Raw genomic sequence first — 10,813 nt, 5'->3', positions numbered from 1 at the left:
ACCCTGACGTTGTTAAGAGCATGCCACTTACCATTATATGAGGTGAACCTCGTCCACTCTGAGGACCTTGTCTTGGAAGACTTTGATCCCCAACACCACGTCGCGCCACTTGTTCAGCAAAGCCATGCCTCCGGACTGCTCCGAATGCCAACTGACACTGACGACACATTTTGATGTTGCCTGGGTTATCGACGCCCAGTTGCATGGCAGTGAGTCCAAAATTGCTCGCCTCCTTCACCTGGTCTACCATTAGGGCTAACAAGGGCGAGACGACTACCGGTACTACCATCGGGTTTTCAAAGAGCCCCATCATTTTGGCTACCAGTGGAGCTAACTGGTAGATAAGACTTTTGCCATAGCCTGTCGGTAACACGTCGGTAACACGGCGAAAACGTTATCCAAAAAAATAATTTTTTAATTAAAAATTAATGAACGTAGAGCCTCCTCTAGCTCACGTTTTAACGAAAACCCCAAACTGATGTCAGCGCTGTTCCATTGCCGCCGCCATCTTTCTTGTTGTGCTTCTTCCAACGTCTCACTGCTCTGTCGTCACTCCCAAACCCCGCCCCAGAACCCTCTGCCCCGCCCGCTTTGATTCAAAACACATCTCTGCGTTGTGATTGGTTTAGTTGCCATCTGCCAGATTCAGGGCAGTGTGTTCATATGAAAAATTGTTTGATACCAGCCAACAGCAGGCAAAACATTTTGCCGTCCAGCAGTTGGCGCTGGTTTTCCAGGCTAGGTGGGGGGTTCACTTCAAGATGCAGTTGCCTCGAATCTCTCGGCCAAAGTTGAACAGAACAGTTAATAGGCTACACAACAGTGTTCGTGCACATCGCTCTGTGACTTGCCATGCACTGACACATGACCAAATGTTCAAGTCAACAAGGATAGCGAAACAGAGCTGGAGGGCGCCCTGCGTTGGGGTTAAATGGCACAAGGTCTCTCACACAAGAACACCAAAAATAATATTTAGCCTAGGCTAACACATAATTCGGTATGCCTACACCCTTCACATCAATACTATCTAAAATACCACCCAATAACTTGTCCACATCAAATGTGTTAAGTCTGTGCTTATTACAGAGCTATGATTTCCAGAGCGCGTAACCACAGCTGATATCATGATGATGCGACGCACTCTGCAATCTACTTTTGTGGACTTTTGTGTCAAAAAGTTGGCTTGACCGTAACTGTAGATATTGTCAAGGTACTGGCTTCACAAAACACATTCTGCAGACCTTTCAAGAATACATGAAGGGCTTGGGACACTACGGTTTGTGTGTGGATACCCCCAACATATTACGAGGTAAGTGTGACGTCGTTTTGAGTTGTGCAAGACTTTAAAATGTTGTGTTTTTTAAATGTGTGTAACCACCGAGATATGATGCCCCCATTCCATCATATTGCATAGCTGATATGGCTAACGAGGCTTACGTGATATTATCAAACTTTCTCAAAATGCGGCTACACAATGAGGCAAACTTGTTCCAACTCCGGATAAATCCTTTAACTTGGGTTTGGGAGCAATAAAAAAACCTTCAGAGAAGGGACAGTTGGGATGAGTTTACTGACACTCCCAAGGCTTTTTCATTGCTTTTTCATTGCATAGACCCCTGCATGAGGGACGAATGAAAAGTGTGTTGCAAACAGAAATGATTCACTGTACTGCATTTTTAAAATATAAATGACAATGTACTACTATACATGTCATGGGTAAAATCTTATGTAATTTCTCAAAATATAAATGGCTGAAATGTAGGCCTGTAGTTTCTCCATGCGCCAATGTCATACTTTACTCATTGTTTTGCCTTTTTGCATTTACGCCCGTGAATTTCCACCAAGCCAACAAAAAAATATTGTTCCCGGAACGGTTAATTTCGTTCCTGTCAGCTGATTACTCCCCATAACTGACGTTAATTAACCAAGAAAGACGGAAGTGCAAATGGGTCAGCCTAGCCTATATTCCAAACTGTTTATTCAAGCAGATGAAAACAATATCCTCCAGAATTTTGTCATTCGGGGACGATCTAAGCGGAGAAGTGGAGAATAAACTTCAAAGATGAAAATGTGCGCTCCACGCTGACTTGGGTCAAGGGGAGCGCTATGACAGACATTGCGAGTTTGCGCATATTTGAAGTGGCCATGGATGCCCAATAACGAAGGATATTCTCGGTGCATGATGCAATGGAAAATCGGCCCTTTTGTATGACAGTGGTATCTCTTAAGCTGGGCTTACACTGTGCGACTTTTGCCCCGATTTGGCACTCGCACGACTTTTTGAGAGTCGGGCCGAGTTCTTGCTCAATCGCAGGTCAATCGTGAGTCTCGCATCGTGCAGTGTACATGGGCGACAAGCGATTTCGCCTCACGATCGTGCAATCGCAGGGTCGCAAGAAAATTCCGGTCGTGGCTCGTGCGTAAATCGCACAGTTAAAGCAGTGCTACGACCCGATTTGACTCTTAACATGCACAAATTAATAGGGCCGTGCGATTCGCTGTTGAGCGCGACCTCATCTCCACCTCAGGTGCGCATGTTCCCTCCTCTGCAGACCAGGGAAACATGCCTGTCGCGTCGTACGGTGGAAGCATTTCGCTCGCATCCGACTGTCGGCTCGTGTAGCGTGAGGACGTGAGTCGTGAACTTTTAAACAGTGAAATTCCATCGTGCAGTGTTAGCAGAAGCTTAAGACCCACGAGTGAAAATATCGCACAATGTATGCCCGGCTTTATTTAAGAAGTGGAGTGGAGACTTAGTAATTCACAGCTCTCTATCCATTCAGTCAGTGAATTTCTGATGTCACACAGGACGTGAACCCCAGCCGTCATGGTAACGTGCGCAGGAAAATGATTACTTTTTTTGCTTATTTGAGGAACGGTATTAACCGGTTACCATTATTTAAAAATAAATGTTCCCACTCCAGAACATAAAAAATAATAACGTTTCCGGTTTTGTTTCTGTTCCCTGTAAAATACAAAAAGTTCCAGAGTGCCAGCCGAGTCACACTTTGTCGAGCTGTAGGCCTACCAGAAATCAAACAGTGGAAAAGAGGCTTAGGTGTCTTTTCAGTGTGACTCTTGTATTAGAGTACTAGTGCTTTAATGATACCCAGGTCTGGTTAATGGCCATGCATGGGAAAGCTTTGATAATGCCCACGTCTGTGAAAGCCTTGGCATGGGCAATGGCCATGATATCTGGGCCCTGTTGTTCCTCAGGATAAGATCCCAGCAGCTGCCCTTGGTCAAAGCGATGAGAAGGCTGCCATGTTTGATCTATAAACATTCACTTATCAACATACCCCCTTTCTAAAGTCTTTTGTTTGAGTGTAAGTAAAAGGTAAAGAGTTGACTCACAGGTCACTAAAACCATGTAACTTGGAGACAATGCCTCTTTTTTTTGTTAAATCTTTTTATTTCAAAGGACATTCAATGCAAATACATTTTCTTTGTCTTTCATATACTTTACGAGTCCTTTTTGAATATTTCCCCATGCCCCATGTTTCATTAAACAGATAACAGTGTAATCAACAAACATCTTGAAATCTTGACAAGTTGGCCTGACTGACTATGAAACGATGCCTCTTGTTTTAATGTAAAACGTATAGCAGTTAAATATATATTTAAATACCGGTAAGAGAAGAGCAGCTGCATTGCACTATTGATTGAGACTCAACGCAGCGCTCCCTGATCTCTCTTTTGGAGTAAAAAAACATGTAGTTGGGACTCACAGTAGACGGTGACAGAGGCTCGGGTGGTCTGCGCGCTGACGGGGTTGCTGACGGTGCAGCTGTACTCGCCGGTGTCGTCCCGTCGGGCGGGGTTGATGGAGAGGGTGCCCCCCGACACGGTGATGCGCCCCCCCGTGGACAGCACCTTGTCGCCCCTCCGCCACGCCACACTGGTCTGCGTACCGGCCGCCCAGGAGCAGCGCATACTCAGGCTGCTGCCCTCTACAGCCACATCCGGGGTCATCGCCAGACTCACACCTGCCACCGCATCTGCACACCACACACACACAAACACAAAACAACAATTATATACTGTATATATACACACACACACACACACACCGCATCTGCACACCGCGGGCGGACGGACGGACACACACACACACACACATTATACACACACACATATACACCGCATCTGCACACAACGGACGCACACACAAACAACCACAAGCGCACACAGACACACACTCACACTCACTCTAAACTAGAGGTTCTCTAAACTGGGGGTCCAATGGCGCATTGCCAGGGCATGTGAGAAAAGGTTTGTTATTTGCAACCTATCCGGTTACACTTTACTTGACGCCGGCATCATACGTGTGATATAACGTATGTCATAATAGTGTCATGAATGCCAATGTCATAAACAGTTTATGGCCATGAAAAGTTGACATTGTTAGGCCTGTCTTTGTCATAACCAAATTTCACCCAAAGACAAAGTCATGCCATGTTCATGACGTTGACATAATGTTTATGACACATTCATGACTGCATTATGACAATGTTATGACACCGTTATGTCATACGTATGACGCCGGCATTAAGTAAAGTGTTACCTATCCATCCTAACACATGGAGATGCTACAGCATCCTAACACATGGAGATGCTACAGCAGAGCAGGTGCCTTTACTAGGAAGCTAGTTAAGAAAGTGAGGACTCCAGGCTCTTCTATTAGATGATTTACCTTTTAACTTAACCTAGTTTACTCCTGAACCAGCTTCTTAGTATAGGCCCTAGGTTAGTTTACCTACATACATCCTTAGAAACATTACGTTTACTTGCTTACTTAATTTTATGTTTTAGGACATTGCACATTAGTGAACATACATACATACATGCATTCAAGTATATGTGCCAGATTATAGCACAATGCCTTATTTCCATCTGCTGTCCAAAATTGGTAGGCTAGGCTAGATGTTTACATCTGCTCCATTAAATGTCACCAGCCCAAACCCCTGCTCTAAACATAATTATTCCTCACTTCCTTCCCTCCTTCCTTCCTTTCTCTCTACAATTCATCTGTGAAACAATCACCATTACCCAATGTCAAGTGTTCTAGCCTTGGTAGCGCGTGAAACGCCCAGTGAGTGGATACTCCACAGAGTCGAGTTGATGTTTGACAATAAGTCTTTTTTGAGCAAAAGCCAGACTCTCGAGTGTAATTCTTGTAGTTTATTTTAGTGGGTCAGTATGACAGACAGACAAACACTCCAGATTGCAGCTTTTCTACAAAAGATTTACGAATCTGTTCGATTGCACCTAAAGACCTTGTTTAAAAAAAAAACAGTTTGGAGTGGAGTGCATTTTTTGGAAGAAAAAAAAACACAGACAAAATGTTGTCGACTTCTCCGTCCTTCTCACCAAAGACCCTGAGCTCCACGAAGCCTGTGTTGGGCAGCAGGCCCGTATTCTGGCTGGGGGACATGCGGACACTGTAGTTCCCCACGTCGCGCAGCTGCGACGGGTCGATGGTGAAGCGGGTGGCCGTCAGGGTGACCCGGCCCTCGTAGTCCCCGATGTTGACCACGGGGCCAGCTGAGGTCCAGGTCGCGATCACGTCCCCTCCCGGCGAGGTCCATGTGGTGGAGAAGATGTTGGCTGTGGTCACGATCTGAAACACCGCCGGCCGTCCAGCCGTAGCCAAGACCGGGGTCTCCACAAACTCGATGGAGACAGAGCCCTGAGAACGGACGACATGCAGCAAGGCTGGGCAGAGGAAAAGGGGAGAGAGGGAGATGGAAATAGAGAGAGAGAGAGAGAGAGAGAGAGAGAGAGAGAGAGAGAGAGAGAGAGAGAGAGAGAGAGAGAGAGCAGAGGTGTCAAACATTAAAGGTGAAAAATGCAATATAATGTGAGTTCGCACTCACGCACGCACCACCCCTCAACTCAACCCTTCATTGGGTGTCAAAGTGCCTACCCTCAAAGCCCCCACAGGCAGTCATCCACACAGCAATACACTCCATGCATCTGCCTTCTATGGTGGTCATTATACATTAGTTCATAGAGAGTTCATATCTTTGTGTTTATAAAGTGTATTCCCTGTGCAGTAGGCTAAAGGGCCGTACACACACGTCGCTGCTAGTTACTCGCTCAGCGAATTAACTCAATAGAATGTCAATGTGTTCCAGCAAGACTCGCAGGCGAGTACTGTACAAGCGATGCGATGTGAGCGGATCCCGAGTTGAAAATATTTTATCTTCGAGTGAGGCGAGTAAGCGAGTAACCAATTGGAATGCAGAGTTTGGTACTTCTCACCTGTACATTGGCAGTTAAAGCGGCGGGAACTTTCAGCGAACGTTGAAAGAGGCGGTAGGCGAGCAAGCGAGAAGCTAGTAAATAGCAGCGACGTGTGTGTACGGCCCTTAAGGCTAGTAAGTAATGTCAAGCTGGATATTCCCCCAGCAACTTAGAGATCAGGCATGACAAACACCTACCACCTTGAATAAGTCATGTGAAAAGATAAAGATTTTTTACTTTGTAATATGAAGTTAAACCATAAGCTACTTATGTGAGGGTTCCATAGTCTTCTGTAGACTATTTCATACTAAAACGCGGATAACCCATCGGGCACCATGGCCACTCACCTTCTTCTGAACATGAATTGACCTTTGTACTTAAAATGGTTTATGCTTTATGCTTCATGGTTTATTTCGTCATATGAAACAGATCTGGTAACTCCCACTCAGATGACTGTAGAGGCACATTTCAAAAACCAAACAAGAACACAACACAACTAGGGCTGGGCAACGTTAACGGGTTAACGGTGCGTTAACTATTGAGGTCAGTATCGCCCGACAATTTTGTTAACGCTTAACGCATTGTGGGTTTTTTTGGTGATTTTTTTTTAGCCTTTTATGACCGTCGCGCCATTTGTTTACCGGCACTTTTATTTTGAAAGCGGCAGCGCTCTAAGCACAGCCCCTCGCACGCAGCAGTTGGAGACCACCAGTGACAGCTGACAGAGAAAAAGACATCAGGGTCTAGAAAGTAGGCAAAACTTCTGAATGGACATTTTCGGTACAAAGTTCTACTGCCCTCATTGCGTGGCTCGCCTTGGCAACTCGCAAGGTTATGAAAAAAAATGTATCAGCTGTCAATAACGAGACGCGGACTGACTGTGCATAGCTGATAACTAAAGCGTTGATCAAAAAGCCGACCGCGAGATATTAATTCCTCAGGCAACGTTTTGGTTTCTACCTACATCTGGCGTTGCGCAATGCGCATGCATGTTAGGCTAGCAGAAGAGGCACAGTTGAAAAATCAGCGGTAAGAGAATGCATCTTTATTGCGTTTAACTTCTGCGCCTCACCAAGTTACATTCAGCATTCATATCGGCACCAACATAGTAGGCTATGATTTCGCCGTGCGCATAAGTTCACCCGACATCAGCAACCTCACGTTGTCAGCGTTTATGTTATTGTTTTTTCGTGCCAACGTTATTGATATGAAAGTTGTAGCCTAATTACTGCCAGCAGTCAGTCGATTAGTTTAGTCGCTGCAACACCAAAATTATAGCGACAGATGAGGACGGAGAGTGGACGGGACGAGTTCCAGAGCGCGTAACCACAGCTGATATCATGATGATGCGACGCACTCGGCAATCTACTTTTGTGGTCTTTTGTGTCAAAAAGTTGGCTTGACCGTAACTGTAGATATTGTATCTACAATTCCATTCTATGATATTGCATAGCTGATATTGTAACGGTGCAACCGACTATGTTTTAAGTTTTTAAAGTTATTTTGAGTTGGGCGCCAGGCAGCACGAACACTGCCGTCGGATTAACCTGTTACCACTCCCACAATGAATAAATAACCAGTGATGACCTTGGAAATAATTCAGTTCCACACAAGAAAGTCGTTTGTTATTTTTAGTGCACTCTTCAAATAGAATTAAACAATACAATATTTTTCAAATTACAATAAAAGTAAACCCCCCCAAAAGAAATTGTCCTTACTTGATGAAATGTTTGTGTGTGAATGTGTGCAATGTGTGCGCGCTTGTGCATACGGGAGAGATGGGTCTGAGCGGATGAGAGCTGAGCAGTAGCGAGGTTTGAGAACGGATAGTGGAGCCAGGTGAACGAAGATTGAATTCCTTTTACCGTCCTGGAGTTCTGAAGTCTTCGCCCTGGTCTGGAGATACAGACAGCAAAGATTGTTGGCTGTGTGAGACCTCCTGGTCTGCGCAAGTCTTTCGTGACAACGTCCGACTCTGTCGATGCGTCCTGGTCACAGTCTTAGAACAGACGAGGCTCTTTTGCCGTTACGAACATCAACGGTACTTCAAAGGCACATCTTCCAGGTTCACACTCCGCGTTGTTCTCTCTCTCTCTCGCTCTGCAGTGTTGTCGTCTTCTCACAAACTCTCAGCCGCCATTGACTTCTTCTTCTTCTTCTTTTTGTGGTTTAATGGCGGTTGGCAAACCAGCTTTGTTGGTGCATTACCGCCACCTCTGGATCTGGAGTGTGGACAGGAATAGCTACCTCCCACTACTCAAAACAAACTAAGTGAACAAAACAAAAGTAAACATAATAATGAGAATGATAATAATAAATAGAAAAAAAAAAAACACAAACAAAAACCAAAATACCAAAAAAACAACACAGACTACCCAAAGGAAGAGATGTTAAATCTTGCTCATTAGCCCTGTGTTTTTCAAGAATTTGCATATGTGGTTAAACCCCACATGCCCTGTACTTAACTGTAGTACTTTCTGAAAGTTAAAAGACACTTTTTCCCTTTGTAAGTTAGCAATTAGTTGTTGTCTTTCAGTGTGGTACCTTGGACACTGCATCAGTACATGCTCTATGGTCTCCTGGCTGTCACTGCACTCACAGGTCCCATCAACATGCTTCTTAATTCTAAACAGTGTGCTGTTAAGTCTTGTATGGCCAAAGCGCATCCTGGAGAATACATCCTCAACCTTCTTCTCTCTGGCTGTGACTCTAGCCCTTCCCACTTGACTCTGGGTAGCATGGTACTGCCGTCCTGTGTCTCCGGTATCCCACAGTCGTTGCCACTTCTCACAGGTTCTAGCTTTAACTAGGCTCTTGACTTCGGCCTTGCTGTGTTGTACCTTCAGGTCAATAGACTCCTTCTTTAAAGCATCCTTAGCAAGTTTGTCAGCCATTTCGTTGCCTCTGACGCCTATGTGTGCAGGTACCCATAAAAACACTATTTCAACCCCAGCCTTGACCAAGTTGTTACCACTCTGCATTATTTCAAATATAAGGTCTTGCCTTGACTCTGACTGGCCATTCTTTATACTCAGAAGTGCTGAGCTCGAGTCAGATGCTATTACTGCCCTCCTGGGCTTGTTGTCCTCCACCCACTGTAGTGCTAACCATATTGCTAACAGCTCAGCTGTATACACCGCCAGGTCATCACTGGCTCTTTTCGCCATTGTCGTCTTAATTCTTGGAATTGCATAGGCCACCCCAACCTTCTCATCCTTCCTTGATGCATCTGTGAAGATTGCTACCCACTCAGCATATTTTTCCCCCATATACCATGCCACAGTGCTACTGTCCATTTCATTGCCTTGCCTCTCCTTAAGTAACCACAAATCTACGTTGAGATCCTCGTACAGCCATGGGGGGACTGCTGGGTACACAACCGTGGGGGACACACTGACTGTGCTCAGCTTCATCTCAACCACCGCTCGTTCAATAGTCCATCCAAAGCTCCTTCCCTCCTTCTCTCTCTCTTGACTACGTGCCAACACAGTCTGAGTCATATGGTTGTCATTGTGTCCCCTCAGGTTTGCCCAGTACACCATAGCCAATTGAGATCTCCTTAAGTGGAGGGGCATCTCCCCCATCTCAACTTGGAGCGCAGCTATAGGAGTGGTCTTTACTGCACCACAACATATTCTTAGGGCCTGGTTGTGGACTACATCAAGTTGTTTCAGCGTCGTCTTAGCAGCTGACCCATACGCCATACAGCCATAGTCAAATACTGACCTCATCATTCCTGTGTAAATAGTTTGTAATGCTGTCCTGCTCGCTCCCCAGTCCACGCCACATAAGCACCTCATCACATTGAGCACCCTTTTACATTTGTCCACCATCTTGCTCACATGTACTCCCCATGTCAATCGCTGATCAAACCATAGCCCTAGGTATTTGAAGGATTCAACCCTTTCTACATCTTTACCAGCCAGCCTAAGCTTGAATTCTGCAGTGTTCCTTTTCTTTGTGAACAAGATACATTTGGTTTTATCTTCCGATATGCGAAAACCCCACTGGATAGCCCAGTCTTGCACCATGTCTATTGCCTGTTGCATTTTCTTTGTTAAAAAGGTAATGTTTCTCCCCCTCTTCCAAATCGCCCCATCATCTGCAAACAGTGCCACCCCTGTCATGTTTTGGACATCTTTAAACATACCATTTATCATTATAGAGAACAGTAGTGGGCTGACGATGCTGCCCTGCGGCGTGCCGTTTTCCACAGTGTAGCGCCCAATGAGACAACCGTTAATTCGCACCATTATTGCTCTGCTGGACAAGAATGCTTTCACCCATTGCAACATCTTCCCCTTTATACCTAGCCGGCTTAGCTGGATTATCAGTCCTTCTTTCCACAGCATATCATATGCTTTCTCTATGTCTAGGAATACTGCTGCTACTGCCTCCTTATTTGTTTGTGCTTTTCTAATTTCGTCCTCCAAGATTAAAACCGGGTCCATTGTTCCCCTTCCTTTCCTGAAACCACTTTGGTAGCTTTCTAGCATCCCCTGTACTTCCACCCAGTAGCTCAGTCTGTCGTTTACCATTCTCTCCATAGTTTTGCCCATATGTGACG

At 45.3% G+C, this 10,813-nt stretch overlaps 1 protein-coding gene across 1 annotated transcript; it reads right to left on the bottom strand.

Annotated features, from left to right (window-relative positions):
• Positions 1–3,669: 3,669 nt before the first annotated feature.
• On the bottom strand, positions 3,670–5,963 carry LOC134449760 (carcinoembryonic antigen-related cell adhesion molecule 21). The gene is made up of 3 exons (XM_063199868.1): positions 5,927–5,963; positions 5,371–5,715; positions 3,670–3,998 (listed from the first exon to the last, which is right to left on the bottom strand). Exons 1-3 carry the CDS (start codon positions 5,949–5,951, stop codon positions 3,670–3,672), a joined length of 699 nt encoding a protein of 232 aa, XP_063055938.1. The 5' UTR covers positions 5,952–5,963.
• Between the last annotated feature and the right edge of the window lie 4,850 nt (positions 5,964–10,813).

The sequence above is a fragment of the Engraulis encrasicolus genome, chromosome 5 (genome assembly GCF_034702125.1).
Source record: "Engraulis encrasicolus isolate BLACKSEA-1 chromosome 5, IST_EnEncr_1.0, whole genome shotgun sequence".
NCBI classification, from domain to species: domain Eukaryota; kingdom Metazoa; phylum Chordata; class Actinopteri; order Clupeiformes; family Engraulidae; genus Engraulis; species Engraulis encrasicolus.
The sequence above is the reverse complement of the archived record's forward strand: the minus strand, read 5'-3'. Positions and strand labels throughout refer to the sequence as shown.

Coding starts and splice junctions, on each gene's coding strand:
- LOC134449760 (XM_063199868.1), bottom strand. CDS start 5,951: ATGACTGCCTGTGGGGGCTTTGAGG. Junction 5,716..5,926: donor TGCCTGTGGGGGCTTTGAGG/GTAGGCACTTTG, acceptor TCCTCTGCCCAG/CCTTGCTGCATGTCGTCCGT. Junction 3,999..5,370: donor CGTGGAGCTCAGGGTCTTTG/GTGAGAAGGACG, acceptor TGTGGTGTGCAG/ATGCGGTGGCAGGTGTGAGT.